Below are 20,110 nucleotides of genomic sequence, written 5' to 3'. Positions count from 1 at the left end.
GTCACCCCTTCCCCCAGGGACTCTGTCCCAGGGAGCTGTTGGTGGGCTCTGCTTAGTTCAAACTTCCTGGCAGCTTTGTTTACACTGTGAGGGTAAAACGACCTACTCAAGCCTCAGCAATGGAGGATGCACCTTCCCCAACCAAGCTTGAGCATCCCAGGTCGACGTCAGACTGCTGTGATAGCAGTGAGAATTTCAAGCCAGTGGATCTTAGCTTGCTGGGCTTCGTGGGTGTGGGACCCACTGAGCCAAGCACCAGAGAAAATTTCCTGTTCTGCCAGTTGTGAAGACCGTGGGAAAAGTGCATATCTGGGCCGGAGTGTTCTGTCCCTCCCGGTACAGTCTCTCACAGCTTTCCTTCGCTAGGAGAGGAAAATACCCCAACCCCTTGCACTTCTCGTGTGAGACAATGCCCCACCCTGTTTCGGCTCACTTTCCGTGGGTTGCACCCACTGTTCAGCCAGTCCCAATGAGATGAACCTGGTACTTCAGCTGGAAATGCAGGAATCACCCGCTTTCTGCATCCATCTCTTTGGGAGCTGCAGACCAGAGCTGTTCCTATTCGGCCATCTTGCCAGCTGTCCATCCAAATATGATTTCTTTGAGTAGGTCAGCCTTGTATATGATATGTAAAATAAAGCCTGCTGAATTTTTTGATAACAGAGGAGAGACTCATAACTCCAGTACACTTCCAGGTATATTTATGGAAGGAAATAAACCATGAATACTGTATTGAGATTATATTATATATAATCAGTTTATACATTATTATGAAAAGGAAGATACCTTTATTTTACCCTTTTCTAGATATTAATGCTATATTTATTCTTTTTTAGATTGCAGCTTCATATGGTAATGCTGTTTGTATATTTGAGCCCTTGGGCATAAATTCTCATAAAAGAAATTGTGTAAGTATTAACCAATAATAGAATACTTTTAGAATCTAGTTAACTTTAGAATCCAATTGATGTTAATAAAAGCTCCTTAGGAGCTAGTGCTGAACGTAGACTAGAGTATCAGTGAAAAATTGGTCTAGTGCTTTATGTTAGGATCCTTACATTCACTGGGGATACATCCCTAGTGCTTTTAGAAACCCAAGTCTCTAGAATATCGCAAATTGAGATTTCCTGTGTTAATTGAGATCTACCCTAGTTTGAACTACTCTTATTTCTTATCTGGATTACTAATCTCTATCTGATATCTGGTTTCCTGCTGCCTTCAACCCCAGTCTCTATTCTCAACAGAGCAGGTCATGACATTTCTCTTCTTAAAAGTTTGTAATGGTTCCATATTTCTCTCTCTCTCTTTTTTTTTTTTTTTTGAGAGAGGGTCTCACTCTCCCTAGGCTGGAGTGCAGTGGCATGATCACTGCTCACTGCTCACTGCAGCCTCAACCTATCAAGTGATCCTCCCACCTCAGCCTCCCAAGTAGCTGGGACTACAGGCATGTGCCACCATGGCCAGCTGTTTTTTAAATTTTTTGTAGAGATGGGGTTTCCCTGTGTTGCTCAGGCTGGTCTTGAACTCTGGGGCTAAGCGATCCTCCCACCTCAGCCTCCCAAAGTGCTGGGATTATGAGCATGAGCCACCATGCCCAGCTGCTCCGTACTTCTTTCAGATAAAAAGCCAAAAGCCTTTTGTAGACTACAACTTCCCTTCTGCGCAGTCCCACACTTACTACGTCTCAGAGCTCACCTCCTAAGTTTTTGTCCTCTCTGGTTCTGCTCTGGCCACATTGGCATTTTTACTGTTCCTCAGTTAACCTTCCCTCTTTGAGCCTTTGTGTTGGTTGTTTCCTTTGTCAGGAATGTTATTCCTCCAGATATCTCCAAGGATAGCTCCCATAGATCCTTTAGGTCTTTGCTCACTAATACCTTGACAATGAGGTTTTCCTTGACCACCCTTTAAAAAATTGTACCCCTGCTTATTTGCTATTTAAAAATTTTTTTACAGCATTTATTTATTATTGTTTGTTATGTAGAATGTTATCTAAAGGTACATAAGGGTAGGAAACTTTGTTTCTTTTTTTCACTGATGAATCCCCAGTACTTAGAACAGTGTTCTGGAACAGCCAGGTGTGGTGGCTCACACCTATAATCCCAACATTTTAGGAGACCAAGGCGCATGGAACACGAGGTCAGGCATTTGAGATGAGCCTGGCCAACATGGTGAAATCCTGTGTCTACTAAAAATACAAAAATTATCTGGGTGTGGTGGCACACGCCTACAGTCCCAGCTACTCAGAAGACTGAGGCAAGAGAATCGCTTGAACCCAGGAGGTGGAGTTGCAGTGAGCCTGGACTGTGCCATTGCACTCCAGCTTGGGCGTCAGAGCAAGACTCCATCTCAAAAAAAAAAAAAAAAAAAGAAGTATCTGGAACATAGCAGGTATTCCTAAATGTTGGTCAAATGAAGAAGTTAGGAATTTAAAAAGCTCACTTACCAGCTCAGCTAAGTGGTTAAGCATACCACATTGTGAACCATTCAGATTCATACTGGGTGCTCTATTATATTTGTCTTACTTAACGTTCAAAACATCTAATGTGGTTAGAATTAAAAAGTACTGCATGCATTAAATTTTTACTATCACTCACAAATAATCAAAATTGCAAATGCTAAATCTGAATGCAGAGTATATACAAGTAATTTTTAAAGTATATTTTTAAGTGAAATGCCTTAAAACAAATGGTTTTGGAATTTTTTCGTTAAATATATGTATTTGGATATATCTTTTTACATTCCCCTAAAACAGTGTAAATTAAAATATTAATCTTTCCCTATAATAGTATTATGAAATGGATATCAAATTTTGGACTACTTAAGAGTCACCTAGAGCACATACTAAAAATTTAGATTTCCAGGTCTCATTCCCCAAATTTCTTCAAGATACTTGCTCCACAGATTACACTCTAAGGAACACTAAAGGAAAGGATGTTAGGGATGTCTATAATTTTAGGAATTATTTAATTACTACACTAAAATAGATTTGTTGAACAGTATTTAAAATCGTGTTATGCTGTTGTGATTGTTGTTTGGTCAGCAGTGGTAGGGTTTAAAAATAACATTTTCTCTGATTATAAAATGTAAAATTATTTTTGGATAATGAAGTGCAGGCTTTGCAGATACATACACACATTTCCCACCCCTCTGGCCCCGACACATTTTTTTTTAGAGACAGAGTATTGCTCTGTCACCCAGGCTGGAATGCAGTGGTGTGATCATAGCTCACTGTAACCTCAAACTTGTGGGCTAAAGTGATCCTTCCGCTTCAGCATCTGAAGTAGCTGGGTCTACGGGCATGAGCTACCATGCCCAGCTAATTTTTAAATTTTTTATAGAGGTGGGGGTCTTGCTATGTTGCCCAGGCTGGTTTCAAATTCCTGGCCTTAAGCAATCCTCCTGTCATGGCCTCCCAGACTGTTGGAATGCAGCTGTATTTTAAAATTCTGCCTCGAGGTAGTCAGGAAACCTTGTATACATTTAAAAATTGTTAAATATTCTTAAAATACTATAACACGAAAGGGCATTACCGTTTAAAAAGTATTATTTGCCAAGCAGTTAACATATAGCTTGCCTGAGGTAACATAGCTTTGCAAAGCTTTTCAAAAATGTCCTCTCACAAAAGGACATTTTATATTTATGTACTACAAAGAAATATATAAACTTTTGTTTACTTAGAGAATATATTTCATGTCAAAGGTTTTTGACTTTTAAACTTTAAATCACCTTTTAGAATGAAAATATTAAGAAAATAGGATAGAAATTATTCAGATATAAAGTTTGTGGATTACATATACAATATAGTGCAGATGGGTTGACTTTTGGGGAGATATATCTAGTTTTCTTTTAGACATTGAGTCCATGGGATTATGACAATTTGCATTTCTTCCTAATGTGCATTTATTTTGTGTTAATAAACATTTAACATCTTTGTGCCAGCCATTACAAACTCTGAAAATAACAAAAATTGTTATGACACAGTTTCTGCCCTTGAAGAGTTGCAATTTAATGGGAGAGTCACACGTATAAACAAATACTAATTCTATGTGATCAGTGTTATAATGGCAGAATGTGAAAGTGGTGTTGGTGCTGCCAGGATGTCAGAGAGGGCTTCATAGCAGAGATGATGAGTTAGCTAATCATAGTGGAAAGATAGGGGTTTGCAGATGGAGACGTGAGGAATAGGATATCCTAAATATAAGAAGGTATTTATGGGCATGGAAGGAAGCCTGAGAGAACCTTGCTTTGTTTGGGCATAGCAAGGAGCTCAATATGGTATAATAAATAGTAGTGGAACCAGTTAAAGTTACATTAAAAACAGTATATGAAAATAATAGTGAAATATTTTCATCTTTGTTTCAGATCATAAGGTCTTAAGTTGAAGAAAATGATAAAATGGTAGTGTTTTGGGATATTATTTTAAAAACATCTTTTTTTTTCTTATTTCTTTTTGTCTACATATTTCAGCAACTCAAGTGCCAGTGGCTTAAAACTGGGCAGTTTTTTTTGAGTTCTGTGACGTACAACTTAGCATGGGATCCTCAAGGTATTTAGCAATTATATCTAAAATTATTTAAATTAAATATTTGTTTTAGATGTATGATAATAATGTGATATAGTCTCCCATAAAAAGAAAATGATCAATATATTATATTTTCTTTTTTTTGACAAATACAATTTTTCCTTCTTGGTATACAGTGCTTTGTACAATGCTTAATTTACTATTCTGTGTTTTCCCCTGCCTTTCAGTGTTTTGTTTCAAGAAACAGTTATGATTTGTTTCCTAGTTAACATGTGCTGCCCTTTACTCTTGTTGTATTTGCTAAGAAACACGTTGGAAATAAAACAGAGACCGAAAAAACTTGAACTCATTTTATCATTTGTATTGGAAAATTACTATCTTTAATTTTGAAAAATTAGGAACCTCTAATGATAATAGCTGTTGTCCCTTTTTATATTCACAATAAGGATTATTTTTATATTTCGTGTATAAAACCACATTTTATTAATTTGTAGTTATGTCTTATATTTTGAGGACATTTTATGTGGTATATATCAGAGTTTTGGGGAGTTTGTTATTCTATTAATACATTTGCTCTTAGTTTTTTTGACTTGCTTGATAATAATAGCTCTTTGCCAGTAAGCTTTACTTTGTTGTTCTCAAATCTTCCTTAAGAACTACTCTTTGTTGTCCGGAAGATTCTTTTTTTTCTTCTAAGGGACTTTAAAATATAGATATATATCAAGTGTTTTTCATTGGCGATATTGCTTACTTTTCACATAATGTTAATAGTTTACAGATCTAAACAGAAGCCCATGTGCATGTATTTCCCTATATAATATTTGCCTATTCATCATAACTTTCTCTAATTTTCAGATAATAGATTGTTGACAGCAACTGATTCCATTCAGTTGTGGGCTCCTCCAGGAGATGATATTCTGGAAGAGGAGGAAGAAATTGATAATAAAATTCCTCCTGTTTTAAATGATTGGAAGTGCGTCTGGCAGTGCAAGTTAGTGTCTATTTCTGTTGTTATATTCATTAATTAAAAGCAAATGCTTCCTAAAATATGTTTCCTTTCACGAAGATCTTTATTTTTTGATGGTACCATTGCATATAGAGGCCTAAAAAGTAGATTTTTTACTAACCAAAACCCATATAATAGCATTCTTTAATTTGTGCTAGTTAATCATTTAAAAAAAGGATGAAAGTATTTTCATAGTTATAGCCCCAGGACAGGAGTTGACAGGGTTGATACATAGGAATTACTCATTAATAGATTGAGATAAGGATGGGGAGGGGGAAGATGTGAAAGTTGCCAGCCACTCTTTCAAGTGGAAGATGTACTGTTAACAGTCATATAGATTATGTGACAAAGACTAGTCAGGGATGATTATGAGCTCAGCTTTTAACATGTTATATATAGGATGTAGGTGGAGATATACTGTATTCATGTTACGTACATTCTTCTTTTCCCAAAGTGAATGTTGGATTAGTTTTAATTAATTTATGTTGTTATGGAGGTGAAATATTTTATTTATATTTTTAGGGAAGCAAAAACAGTCTTATTCTGAGGATTCTGACTTTGATGTTACAAAAATCTCATCTTGACCATTTTTATATACAGTACACCAGATTTTAAAAGTGCTAATTGCCTAACTCTCTTTTTTAGAACCTCAGTATCTATACATTTGATGGAATGGTCTCCTGATGGTGAATATTTTGCTACTGCTGGAAAGGTAAAGGATCAAACAAAAACATATGAAAGAAACAATAAAAATTAAAAATATTCCTTATTTATTTTTATTTTCAGTTTTTTCATCTGTAAAACTGGGCTAATCCTCCTTGGCAAAGCTGGCCTGAAGAATACAAATGGTGTTTGTAAAACACCTGGTATTGTGCTCACAGGTTGTAGGCACTAGGGAAATAATGGCTATTGTGTTACTCTTATTTGACCTTGGCTCATTTGCATTTTTAAAAACTAAGTTTTATGTTTAAAAATAGCATATGTACATTAACTTAAAAAGTAAAATAATACTGGATTCACAATGAGAAGATGTACTCCTTGCCTCATTATTCCCACGCTAATTCCTGTGTCCAGGAGGCAATTATTTGTCAAGTTGAATATTTTGATATTTCCTTCCATGTCCTTGAGTAGCTTGAGGTGCTCCCATTTCTTGATTCTCTCTGCCCAGCCCCCTGAGTTATGTGAATTACTTTTTGCCTTCCCACTGTAGAAGCTGAGCCTTTAGCTTGATAAAGGGGAGGGGTTGATATCCCCAACCACATCTTCAAATCTAATACATACACATATTCATTTCACTTGCTCCTATCTTACTGATGTAGGTATCTCATGATTTTGGGTGAATCATAGTTATTGTTTACATTATTAAGATTGTACAGAATATTCTTAATGGTAATTACTTTGGAGATAATAATTACTTTGTTTTATGGTTTGCTTTTTTCCCTATATACCTAATTCATCCTTAGAACTGCTTTGACTTTTTTCTCAGTATAATCCCACATAGGTGGTGTTCTGGGAACATGAGTTCTCTTTGCTCTCATTCAGCTTAATTGCTCTACCAGTCTAAAATAGCAGAGCTACCATTTTCGGGTTTTATTTTACCAACTTTGGGAAATTCTCTTTGCCTCTCTCCTATGTTGAATTTTCTGTTTCTTGGCATCATTTATCTTCCTTTTTTCTTGTTTTGATGGCGATATCCCCCAATAGGTTCCTGAAGAAAGGTGAATAGGAAAAAACACTTCTCAAGCCTTACATGTCTGAAAGATTTTTTTTTTATGCTTGATTTTCTCGGGCATAGAATTGGGTTGAAAATCACTGACCCTCCATCTTATATCTCAGTAAACTTTTTTTATTGATATATATGTGGGATACATGTGATATTTTGATACATGTGTAATGTGTAATGATGGTCAAATTAGAGTATTTAGGATATCCATCACCTCAAATGTTTATCTCTTTTTGTGTTGGGAACATTTCAAATATTCTAGTTAATTGAAATATACAGGCCGGGCGCAGTGGCTCACGCCTGTAATCCCATCACTTTGGGAGGCCAAGGCACGCGGATCATGAGGTCAGGAGATTGAGACCATCCTGGCTAACATGGTGAAACCCTGTCTCTACTAAAAAAAAAATACAAAAAAAATTAGCCGGGCGTGGCGGTGGGGGCCTGTAGTCCCAGCTACTGGGGAGGCTGGGGCAGGAGAATGGCGTGAACCCCGGAGGCAGAGCTTGCAGTGAGCTGAGATGCGCCACTGCACTCCAGCCTGGGCAACAGAGCGAGACTCCGTCTCAAAAAAAAAAAAAAAAAAAAAGAAATATAGAATATATTATTGTTAACCATAGCCACCCTACTGTACTATTGACCACTATAACTTATTCCATCTATCTGTGTATTTGCGCCAATTAACCAACTTCTCATCTCCTTTTTTAGCTGCCACATAAAATTGAGAAAATGTGGTATTTTTCTTTCTGTGCTTGTCTTATTTCATGTAACATAATGACCATTTGTGTTACTACAAATTATAGGATTTTGCCCTTTGTACAGCCCAATAGTATTCCACTGTGTATATTTACTACATTTCATTTATCCCTTCATTTACTGATGGGCATCTAGGTTGATTCTATATCTTGGCTATCGTGAATAGTGTTGCAGTAAACATGGGAGTGGAGCTATCCCTTTGATATACTGATTTTCTTTGTTTTGGATAAATACCCAGTAGTGGGATTGATGAATTGTATGATAGTTCTAGTTTTGTTTTTTGGAGAAAACTCCGTGCTGTTTTCCATAACCACTGGCACCTGAGCAAGCTGACTGTAGGCCCAAGGACTGGTCCTCCTGGACCTGTGACTGCTGGTGTCCACGTATGCTGCCTGGGAGCCCAAGGGCCAGCATGCCTGGCCTGCCTCTGCCACCACGTGTGCCCCAGAACTGGCCTGTCTGGTGTCCCTGTCTGCAGCAAAGCCTCACCACAGCCTCTGCTACCAACCACAACCTAAGACAATGAGTAAGACAGACACTGCTGACACTGACAAAGAATGAAAGTGAAGTGCTGACACTGAAGAATAAAAGTGGCTGAAGAAATTGTATGAAGACGACTCCTCTTCTCCCACCCAGAACCAAAGCCAAAGCACACTATCCAACTAACACCACATCATCTGGGGGACCTGTTAAATCTGAAACTCATGTCTTTCAATTCTGAGAGATTATTTTATATTATTTCTTTTGTGTTACTTCCTTCTTTCTCTGGATCTTTTCTTATTCAGTTATGGGTACTTTTACATTAATTCTATATTTTAGTATTTTCCCCCTTTACTGTTTTCCACTTGTTCATCTTTTTCTATTAATTTCTGGGGGACTTTTCAGATGTAACTTCAAAGTAATTTTTTTCTGCTATTAAATTTTTAATTTTTAAGAGGTTTTAAAATTCTCTGATTTTTTTAAAATTACAAAATATTTCATAAATTTAAAAAGTATATATAAAACATGTTGTATAAGATATAATAAACAATTAAACAAATACACATGTACCCTACTCCTCAACTTGAGACAAAGAACATGAAACAAATGGGTCCTTTATCTTTCTCCATGCATCTCCTTCCTCTCCTCCCACCCCAGGCAGCCAGAATCCTGATTGTCATGTTTATTATTTTATTTAAAAAAGTTTCATTCATCTAAATTCCCAAATAAGATAATATTTAGTTTTCCACAGTTTTGAACTTCACAGAGTTTGTGTTTTTCTTTTTCTTTCTTTTTATTTTTTTGAGACTGAGTCTCAGTTTGTCACCTGGGCTGGCGTGCAGTGGCACAATCACGGCTCATTGCAGTGTCGACCTCCTGGGCTCAGGCAGTCCTCCTACCTCAGATGGGACTACAGGTGTGCACCATCTAGGTGTGCACTAGTTTTTTTTGTTGTTTGCTTGTTTTTTTTTTTTTTTTTTTTGTAGAAATAAGGTTTCATTATGTTGCCCAGTGGTCTCTTTTCCCTTTATTTGTGATGACTTAAATTTAAAAAAATTTTCTTCAATCATGAACAGAAATGTACTGAACTCCTCTGTACCCATCACTTAGCTTCAGCAGTTATCACTCAGCCAATCTTATTTCATCTGTACTACTTCTCCCCCAGTTGGGTTATTTAGGCTTGTGTCACTGATGTCATTCATCTGTAAATATTTCAGTATCTACTTTTGAAGTATAAAGATTTTACAAAAATATCCACAATATATTGTGGGTTAAATGTAGTTTGAATCTTGTTTAGGAAAATTTCTTACTGTGATGCTATAAAAGTATTCTATTTTCTCCTAAAATCATAAAATTTAATCTCTTATAATTAAGTCCCTAATCCAAATGAAAATTGTCTCAATAACATTTACTGAATAGTTCTTTCTTTTCCCACTGATATGCCATGCCGTTCTGACATGTATTAAATAATGCTGCAGCAGATGTCTTATACATGTTTGTTAGGCTCTTGTGTGGATTTCTCTTGGGTATATACATAGGAATAGAATTGCTTGGTTATATGTTATATGTGACGTGTGTATATATATATACACACACACACATATACATAGTATGTCAGTTGATCATAGCTCACTGTAATCTTGAACTCCTGGGCTCAAGCAATCCTCCTGCCTCAGCCTCCTGAGTAGCTAGGACTACAGGCATGCCCACCATGGCTGGCTAAGTTTTATTTATTTATTTTTTTGGTAGAGATGGGATCTCCTTATGTTGCCCAGGCTGGTTGTGAACTCCTGGCCTCAAGTGATCCTTCTGTTTTGGACTCCCTAAGTGTTGGGATTACAGGTGTGAGCCACTGTGCCTGGCCTCCTTGTAGTTTTAAAGTGCATTTCCCTGATTATTAATGAGGCTAAATACGTTTTCATTTATTTATTGGGTATTTGGATGACTGATTTAAGAGAAAGTAACTGGGCAAGCTCCTTGCCCGTTTTTAAAATAGTTTTTGGTGTTTTGTTGATTTGTAGGAGTTCTTTATTATGGATATGAGCTTTTTGTCAGTTACATGTTTTGCAAAGATCTTCTCCCACTCCATTAGTTGCTCATTCATTCTCTTAATGGTATCTTTTGATGAATAGAGATATTTGATTTTAATGTCAAATATATCAGTGTTTTTCTGAGTCCTATTTAATAAGTTTTTCCTACTCTGAGATTCTGAGGATTTTCATATGTTATATAAGCTTCTAGACTAGAGTTGTTTTAAGATTTTTTTGTGCTGTGAATTCCTTTGGAAATCTAGTGAAGCCTATAATAACCTTCCTCATAGTATGATGTTTTTAAATGCATAAAATAAAATATGTAGCATTGCAGAAGAAATAAATTATTGAAATACAGCTTCAAGATATTAAAAAATACATTTGTGATAGAGACATTATGTACTTTTAAATTAATGCGTTCAGTAACAAAAATTGGACTTAAAATATGGGCAGTTTTAATTGTGTTTAGCTGTTGTATATGGAATTAAAACTTCAATATCTCACTTTATAAGGTGAGGATAGGCTTTCCAAGAACAACAAAATTCACTGAAGGCTTTTTGGGTTGATCTCTAGTTGTAGAAACGTTAAACTTTACTGTTCTATTGCTCAGCAGTTAGTTGGCACAGAGGTAGTTGCTTAACAGTTGCATCAACAATATAGACAGGAAGACTGCAATCCTGCGGTTTAGTAGCAGTTCCAATAACTAACAATTTCAAAGTAGAAATGAGTGTAAAAAAATGTGATATGAAAACATCTTTGATTCTGTTAGAGACATAGTCATACGTACTGCCAATACTACTTTTGGTTTGTTTTTTTCAATTAGCATTTATGAAAATAAGTAATCGTTTTTCCCCATTAAGGTTCGTGGTACTTTAGGGTCTCAGTTTTCTTGGTTTCTTCAGAAGCAGACCCTGAGATAAGGGTTCAAGTGTAAGTAATTAATATGGGGGAATGATCACACGAAATATTTTGGATTGGAGGCAGGGAAATAAAGGCACTTAATAACCTTTATTAAGTGTGTTAAGAAGCTTGAATTTCTGGGTCCTCTGGGAGCCCGTGTTCCTCACTTGCATCATGTTCCTTATACATGTTCTTCACACATATCAGTTGAAGGCGGGTTAGGGCCAGGCATCAGTTCTCATCACTCATAACCAGCTCTTGGAAAACTTCAGACAAAAAGATGTAGATGCTTGCAGTTGAAACTGGCACACCAAAACGCTAAGGCATGATGGGATACAAATGATGTGTCAAAAGTAACTTTTATATCTTGAAGTCTATCCACAGGACCTTTGGGTCAGAGGACCTCAGGCCAAGAACCTCTGGTGTAGAATATGGACATTTTATGTTTTGTCTTTCACATTTAAGTCTAAAATCTATGTGAAATAATGTTTAGGTGTGATTTGAAGAAGGTCAAGTTTTGTTTTTTCCTTATGGATATTTGGTTGTCTTGAACAATTTATTGGAAAAAGTCTTCCCTTTCTTCATTGTTCTACATTACCACTTTTGTCATAAAATCAAATGTCCATATCTCTGTAGGTCTGTTTCTGGGCTCTTTTCTCTAGTTCATTGGTCTTTCCTTGTACTAGTGCCACCTGACTTAATTGCTGTAGCTTTAAATTAAGTCTTGATATCTGGTAGGGCAAGTCCTACCCTCTTTTCTTTTTTAAGATCATCTTATCTATTCTTGGCCCTTTGCATTTCTATATGAATTTTAGAATAAATGATAAATTTCACAAAGCAAACAGAAAACCTCTTATGTTTCTGATTGATATTACATTGATTGTATAGGTCAGTTTGGGGAGAATCGACATCTTAACTATATTTAGTCTTCCCATTTATGAACATGATGTATCCGTTCATTTATTTTAGACCTTTTTTTCCTCAGTAATGTTTTATAATTTTCTCTGTGAAGGTCCCAGATATCTTTTGGGATTAATTCCTAGATATTTGATGTCTTTGATACTGTTATAAATGGAGTCATTATGTAAATTTTGGAAAAATAATTGTTACTGGTATATAGAAATGCAGTTTTTGTATATTGGCTTTATGCCCAGCACCCTTACTAAACTCATTAATTCTAATAATTCCTCTGTAGATAATTTTGGATTTTATATGTACACAGTAATATCATCTGTGAATAATGAAAGCTCTAGTTCATCTTTTGTCATTCTCCCATGTTTCGTATTTTTCCTTTTTTTTTTTTTTTTTTTTAAACCACAGTGTCTAGGACCTCTAGTAGAGTGCTGAATAAATGTGGTGATAACAGGTATCTTTTTCTTGTTCCCAGTCTCAAAGGGATACCCTTCACTGTGTCATCATAAATACAATGTTTACTGTTGATGTTTGTGGTAGATACTTTTTTTTCAGATAAAGAAACTTTCCTTCTATTTGTTGTTTGCTAGGTTGTTTTTCTAAACCACAAACGATACAGAATTTGAGCAAGCATTCTTTCTGCATCTAATGAGACAATTTTTATCTTTTTTTTGGAGACGGAGTCTCGTTCTGTCACCCAGGCTGGATTGCAGCGGCACAATCTCAGCTCACTGCAGTCTCAGCTTCCCAGCTTTAAGTATTTCTCCCATTTCAGCTTCCCAAGTAGCTGGAACTACAGGCACCCATTACCATGCCCAGCTAATTTTCGTATTTTTGGTAGAGACAAAGTTTCACCATTTTGACCAGGCTGGTCTCGAACTCCTGACGTTAGATGATCCACCTGCCTCGGCCTCCCAAAGTGCTGGGATTACAGGCGTGAGCCACTGTGTCTGACCATCTTTTAAATCTTTTAATAAGATGAAATACATGGACTGATTTTGTAAACCTTGTATTCCTGGAACAATCCCAACTTCATTATAATGTATTATCCTTGTTGGATTTGATTTGCTGATCTTTTGTTTAAGATTTATGTGTTAGAGTGAGATTCGGCCAATAATTTTCCCATTTTCATAATGTCCTTGACAGATTTTTATGTTGATGTTATGCTGGCCTTATAAATGGGTTGGAAAGCTCTCTTTTGTGAAGATTTTATGTGAGATTGATACAGTTTTATTCTTAAGTATTTGCTGGTGAAGCCATCTGAATCAGGAATTTTCTTTGTGGGATTCAGTTTTTTAAATTATTCAGATTTTCTTTTTCTTTTGTATGTCAGTTTTGGTAAGTTGTATTCACCTATAATTTTTCGGTTTTATTTAGATTTTCAAATTTATTGGCACAAAATTGTATAAAACACCTTATTTTTTAATATCTATAATACATGTATAATGATTTCTTCTTCAGTTTTGATATTAGTTATTTGTGCCTTCCCTCTCTTCATTCATCTCAATTTTTTAAGTCTTTTTACTTATATCAATTTTATAAGTTTATCAATTTTATAAGTCTTTTTACTGCCCTAAAAAGTCTTCTGTGCTCTGCTTATTTTTAACTCTGGCTACCCCTGCTTAGTTGTTAGTGTTGTCTTTTCTACTTTTAAATGTTGGAGTACCCAGGGCTCTTCTAGTCTCAAAAGTTTCTGATGCCATTTAAATACCATTTTTGTATGCTAATGACATTCAAATTTGTACTTTTTGCCTGTACCTCGCCCCTGATCTCCACTTCCCCACCCCCTCAGTCTACTCCCTGATGGCTCACCTTTAGAATATATCCACAATTTGCTTACTTCTTTACCACCTCCACTCTTATAATCTGGTTGAAGCCACCATTATTTATCACTTGTATTATTGTATTAAATTAATTGGTTTCCCATTTTTGCTGCACTTCTGTACCATCTGTGTTCAAACCAGCAGGTGGAGTGATTTTTTAAATTATTTTTTTGAGACAGAGTCTCACTCTGTCACCCAGGCGGGAGTGTAGTGGCGCGATCTTGGCTCACTACAACCTCTGCCTCCTGGGTTCAAGCAGTTCTTGTGCCTCAGCCTCCCTGGTAGCTGGGATTACAGGCATGTGCCACCACACCTGGCTAATTTTTGTATTTTTAAAAGAGACGGAGTTTCATCATCATGACCAGGCTGGTCTTGAACTCCTGGCCTCAAGTCATCTCCCAAAGTGCTGGGATTATAGGTGTGAGCCACCACGCCTGGCCTAGAGTGATCTTTTTTAAATGTTGTCAGATCTTGTTACTCATATTCTGTACAAAACTGTCAAAAGTTTTTCCATTTCAGTTACCAAAAGCCCAAGTCTTTGTGATGGTTTAGCATGCTCCATGCTTATCGGGACTCTCGTCACTGCTTCAGCCTTATCTCCTGCTAACTCTCACCCCTGCACACTCCACTTCAGCTAGTTTGCCTCACTGTTGTTAAAACTAGATTTCAAAAATAAAACACTGAAATTTTGATAAGCCAGTTCAATAATCTACAAATAATAAAACATACTTAGTGTTTCTGGATAGAAATGTAGAGACGTGTGAATAATTTTGTGTAATATTTGAGAAGCGTGGGTTTCTCATGAAGGGAACACTTATCAGAATCACAGGCAAAACAGTTTGAAAAATAATATAATTCATGTCTTTTTTTCCTTTTTAATTTTATTTTGTGTAATTCATGTCTTGATCTCTAAAACTAGGCAGTCACCTTTGAAACTTTGGATCTTTAAAAACAAATACCCCATTACTCCTAAAATTTGACTGAAAAAACTCACAGATTTGTCTTTTTTTTTGTTACTCATATTTCTTAGGATTACCACATGTTAATAAGTGATTAATAAAGCCAATCATTCCTTTGACTTAAGTCCATAATAGGTGAACCTATGGATGATTTAATATAGGACTAGTTCAGCGTGGTCAGAGAGCTGCTGGAGAGTCATTCTGGAATCCAGCCTTATAATATTCCCAGTTAGTCATTGCTGATGTCAGCTTGGTTATTGTACATACTGTGCATCATTTGGAGCGTGTTTTCCTGTTGCCTCCTTTTAAATATCATTAATGGCACTCTGATCATGGGCAGGTATTGTATACACAAGTTTTCCTTGACTCGTGTACCGTTAACCCTTGAACAACATGGCAGTTAGGTGATCCAACCCCCTGCACAGTCAAAAATCTGTCTTAACTTTTGAGTCTCCAGAAACTTAACTACTAATAGCCTGCTGTTGACTGGAAGCTTTTCCAATAAAATAAACAGTAAATTAACACGTTTTGTATATGTATTATATACTCTACTTTTTTTTTAAACCCTGCATGTGGCATCCAATATATACTATACTCTTTTAAGGAAGAGAAGAAAAATGTTATTAAGAAAACCTTAAGGAAGAGAAAATAAATTAAGCATTCATTAAGTGGATGTAGATGATCATAAGGTCTTCATCCTCATCATTTTCACATTTAGTAGGTGGGAGAGGAGGAAGAAGAGGAGGGGTTGGTTTTGCTCTCTTGGGTGGCAGAGGCAGAAGAAAATTTATATGTAAGTGGACATGTGCAGTTCAAACTCATGTTGTTCAAGGATCAACTGTACTTTAACATATATATTGTCTGATTTTTTTAATCATATAAACTGGTCAAAGAAAATGCATTTTAGAATTCTAGCAGTCTACACTGGTAAGGCACATGAGAATCTTTTATAGTCATATTCATATCATGATAGACTTTATATATGTAAAATTGATAGTGCATTTTGGAGGAAAAATTGATTTGAAATTATATCTGAAATTAACAACCTTCATTCACATGTTTAGCAGATACTCTTTTGAATACCACCATATACCCTGAACTGTTGTGTGTGCTGGCAATCTTATGATGAAGATGACAGACAAGGCTTTTGTTCTTACAGGACTTAACTTCTGGTGAGGAAAAACAGAAAAAAAATCAAGTATTAACAAGTGCTGTCCAGAAAATTAAGACAGAATAATGTGGTAGTGTGACTGGGTGTCTATTAGAGTGGATGATCTTTAGAGAAAGCTTTGCTGAGGAGATACCTTTAAACTGAGAATTGAATACTACGAAGGGGACAACTGAAGTTCAGGGGAAAGAGTGTTTTGGCCAAGGGAACAAGCACCAAGTGCAAATGCTCTGAAATAGAAATTAGCAGGGCTTGTTAAAGAACAACAGAAAGCTGGAGTGTAGTGGTTAGACCAAAGTTTGAGATGCATCTGGGTTAAGATATCAGATAGGATAAGAGAGTCAGGAGTTCTCTGGCAATTTGAATTCTTTATCCAAAGGTGGTATTTAAAGTTATGGGTCTGGATGAAGTTAGGGAGAAAATGTGTGTTAGAGAAGAAAATGGGACTCAGGATCAAATCCTAGGATCCTCAAACACTAAGAAATGAGAGGGGGGAGATGCCTATAAAGGATGCTGGGAAGGAGTAGCCACTAAAATAGAAGGAAAACCAGGAGAATGTGACATTAGAGAAGCCAAGAAAAAAGGTTCAAGGAGGGAATATCAATTAATTTTGTCAAATGACCTAGAACATATGGGAGAACAGTTTGAACATATATAGATAGTACAGGCCTAACTGCATAAATTAAAGCAAAGAAACTTTTGTGGAATCATAAAGTTTTAATTAATGATCTTAGTGATCACAGAAGAAGCCAAGGTTTTTAAAAAGGGATGAAGTCCACATCTCTGCCCTCCACTGCCACTGCCTGTGTCAGCATCTTCGGGGCTGCGGACCTTTATAGTAGTCCCTTAAGTGATGTCCTGCAGACGTCCTCTGATCGGTCTGCCCACAGGAGCCAGCCACCTGAACATGCCATTTTCCTTTTTCACCACCCTTTAATGACTCCTGTTGCTCTTAAAATGAAGATTATGATCTTTACCATGGCCTGTGAGGCTCTGCTGTATGATCTGACCCTTCTGTGCCTTTCCAGCTTCATTCCCACCTTAATGCCTACCACACTGATGTCCTTTCAAGGCCTTGAATATGCCAGGCTCTTTCCTGCTTCCAGGTCTTTTTATGTGCTGTTCTCTATGTTTAGGGAATACCTAGAATACCCAGCCTTCCTGCTTCTTTGCCTGGTCATCTTTTATGTATCCTTCAACTCTCAGTTTAAATACCACTTCCTTAAGGAAACCTCTTATCTCCCAGGCAAGGTCAAGTCTCCTAATTAAATACTTTCCTGGCGCCCTCTGCTTCTTTCTTATAGTGCTTATCACAATTGTAATTAAAACAATAATTTATATCCTTACTTAATGTTGCCTTCCTTTCTAGAGAATAAGCTCTGTGGGATGAGGAAATATATTTTATTATTTCTGTGTCTTCCTCTGCCCCAGCTATATCCCCAGCCATTCACACAGTAGCTTTGTTCAATAAATACTTGTTGTTTGAGTGAATCTTGTAACTGTTTCAAAGTTGTACAGGCAGTTTATGGCACATCATCATTATCTATTAGTATGTTGAGGACTGATTTTGTTTTTAATCCTGAGAATGGTTGGAAAACCATTGAGTTTGCTTAGGGTGAAATTTGGCTCTTTAATTAATCTGTATCTGGACATAATCAAATGTATAATAATTGGTTCTTACGAAAAATATTAAAATATATGTAATTAGATTGAATTAAGAATAGTAGCTTGATACAAACTACAGGATGCCTACCCTTCCCTAAAAGAGACATATGGACTGTCAAAATGTCCACAAAAATTTTATTTTCTAGATGAGTGTTTTTTTCATTGTGTTAGTCATGTCTCCCTAAGCTGTTTATATTCAGTTATCCTAAGAGTTAAGTGTTTCATAATTCTTATGGAAAGATAAGAATGCTTTTCTGGTGAGGATCCTATGGAGGTTGAGCAAATGTGTCTTGAATTAAAAAAACTATTTTCTCACATTTTTGAGAATATACCACATCTGATTAAGATTATCCTGATAAAAAGAACAGAAAGTAACTTTGGAATGTTGGGCAGTTTTTTTTTTTTTTTGGTACAATTTGTTCTGCTTCTGTTAATAAAGCCAGATTTGAGTTGATAAAACAGATGGTCACTGTGTGGATCTCCCACTAGAAGGCATTTTCCACCGCCTCTGCTACACATGACAGGATTTTATTTCAGGTGTTGTGAGACTCAAATTCAATTACTTCCAGGATTTTTAATATTACAGTTCATTGAGGACTTTGGCTGGTAAGATCTATTTTTTACAAATGTGGTAAATTAAATTTTTCTTAGGCTTAAGAGTATTTTAAATTTCTATCTGAGCTTAAAATAAAACCTTACTTACTAAAGAGCCTTTTTTCTCCCACAAGACATACCTGATTAAATCTTTAGTTCAAGAATTGGTTTTCTCTGGTTTGCTTACTAGGAGATGTTTGCTGAAATTTTATTTGTTTATGTTCAAAAAGTTTGTATTGGAACACTTTAAAAAATGACACTTGGTTATTTTGTAAAATTTGCAAGTAATTTAAAGTATCCTGTTTTCTTCAAAAAATGGAATATATCTTTTCTTCTTTTGAGTTCTTTTGTGAAGTATGGTGAGTGTAGTTAGTAATAGAATATTGTATATTTTTAAATTGCTAAGAGTAAATTTCAAGTCTTCTCACCATAAAAAATGTTAAGTATTTGAGGTGATGGATATGTTAATTAGCTTGATGTAATTATTGTGTTATATTTGTGAATTATAACATCACTTCATACTCTGTAAATTTATACAATTATAAGTTGTCAATTTATAATTAAAAATGCAGCATTTTCTTTGAGAGAAGATTATGCCTTTGAGTGAAAAACTGGGTTTTTCAAGGGCTAGGTTGAGAAGATTTCTTGAGGGGAAGGGTTGTCCCTTGTATGCTGATTCTGCTGAGGGTTGTAATGATAAAGGGATGCTGGATTTTGTTAAGTGCTTTTTCTGCATCTGTTGAGATGACCATGTGATTTTGTTTCTAATTCTGTTTATGTGGTATATCATATGTATTGACTTACGAATGTTAAACCATCCCTGCAACCCTCGTATGAAACTTACTTGATCATGGTAGATAATCTTTTTGATATGCTGTTGGATTCGGTTAGCTAGTATTTTGTTAAGGATTTTTGCATCTATATTCATCAGGGATATTGGTCTGTGGTTTCTTTTTTGTTGTCATATCCTTTCCTGAAGTTTTTGCACAGTAAATGAAACAGCAGAGTAAACAGACAATCCACAGAGTGGGAGAAAATCTTCACAGTCTATACATCCGACAAAGGACTAATATCCAGAATCTATAAGGAACTCAAACAAATTAGCAAGAAAAAACCAAACAATCTCGTCAGAAAATGGACTGAAGACATCAGTAGACAATTCTGCAAGGAAAATATACAAATGGCCAACAAACATATGAAAAAATGCTCAGCATTACTAATGATCAGGGAAATGCAAACCAAAACTGCAATGCAATAAATACCTCCTTACTCCTGCAAGAATGGCCATAACCAAAAAACCAAGAAATAATAGATGTTGGTGGGGATGCGATATAAAAGGAACATTTTTACACTGATGTTAGGAATGTAAACTAGTATAACCACTATGGAAAACAGTGTGGAAATTCGTTAAAGAACAAAAGTAGAACTACCATTTGATCCAGCTATCCACTACTGGGTATCTATCCAGAGGAAAAGAAGTCATTATATGAAACAGATACTTGCACACGCGTGTTTATAGCAGTACAATTTGCAGCTGCAAAAATATAGAACCAGCCCAAATACCCATCAATGAGT

General features: G+C 36.0%; 1 protein-coding gene across 13 annotated transcripts in view; it reads left to right on the top strand.

The window, feature by feature from the left end:
• Nucleotides 1–20,110, top strand: part of DMXL2 (Dmx like 2) — a 173,181-nt gene that overhangs the window by 45,071 nt on the left and 108,000 nt on the right. For all 13 annotated transcript variants that reach the window (XR_012414972.1, XR_012414973.1, XR_012414971.1 and 10 more), the window contains 4 exons: nt 837–908; nt 4,468–4,546; nt 5,378–5,513; nt 6,174–6,240. Coding sequence is in view for 9 of the 13 variants with exons in the window: in XM_005559563.4 (XP_005559620.2) it covers nt 837–908; nt 4,468–4,546; nt 5,378–5,513; nt 6,174–6,240 (354 nt within the window). In the remaining 4 variants the exon portion in view is untranslated. The remainder of the gene's footprint in view (nt 1–836; nt 909–4,467; nt 4,547–5,377; nt 5,514–6,173; nt 6,241–20,110) is intronic.

The sequence above is a fragment of the Macaca fascicularis genome, chromosome 7, assembly GCF_037993035.2.
Source record: "Macaca fascicularis isolate 582-1 chromosome 7, T2T-MFA8v1.1".
Taxonomy (NCBI): domain Eukaryota; kingdom Metazoa; phylum Chordata; class Mammalia; order Primates; family Cercopithecidae; genus Macaca; species Macaca fascicularis.
The sequence above is the reverse complement of the archived record's forward strand: the minus strand, read 5'-3'. Positions and strand labels throughout refer to the sequence as shown.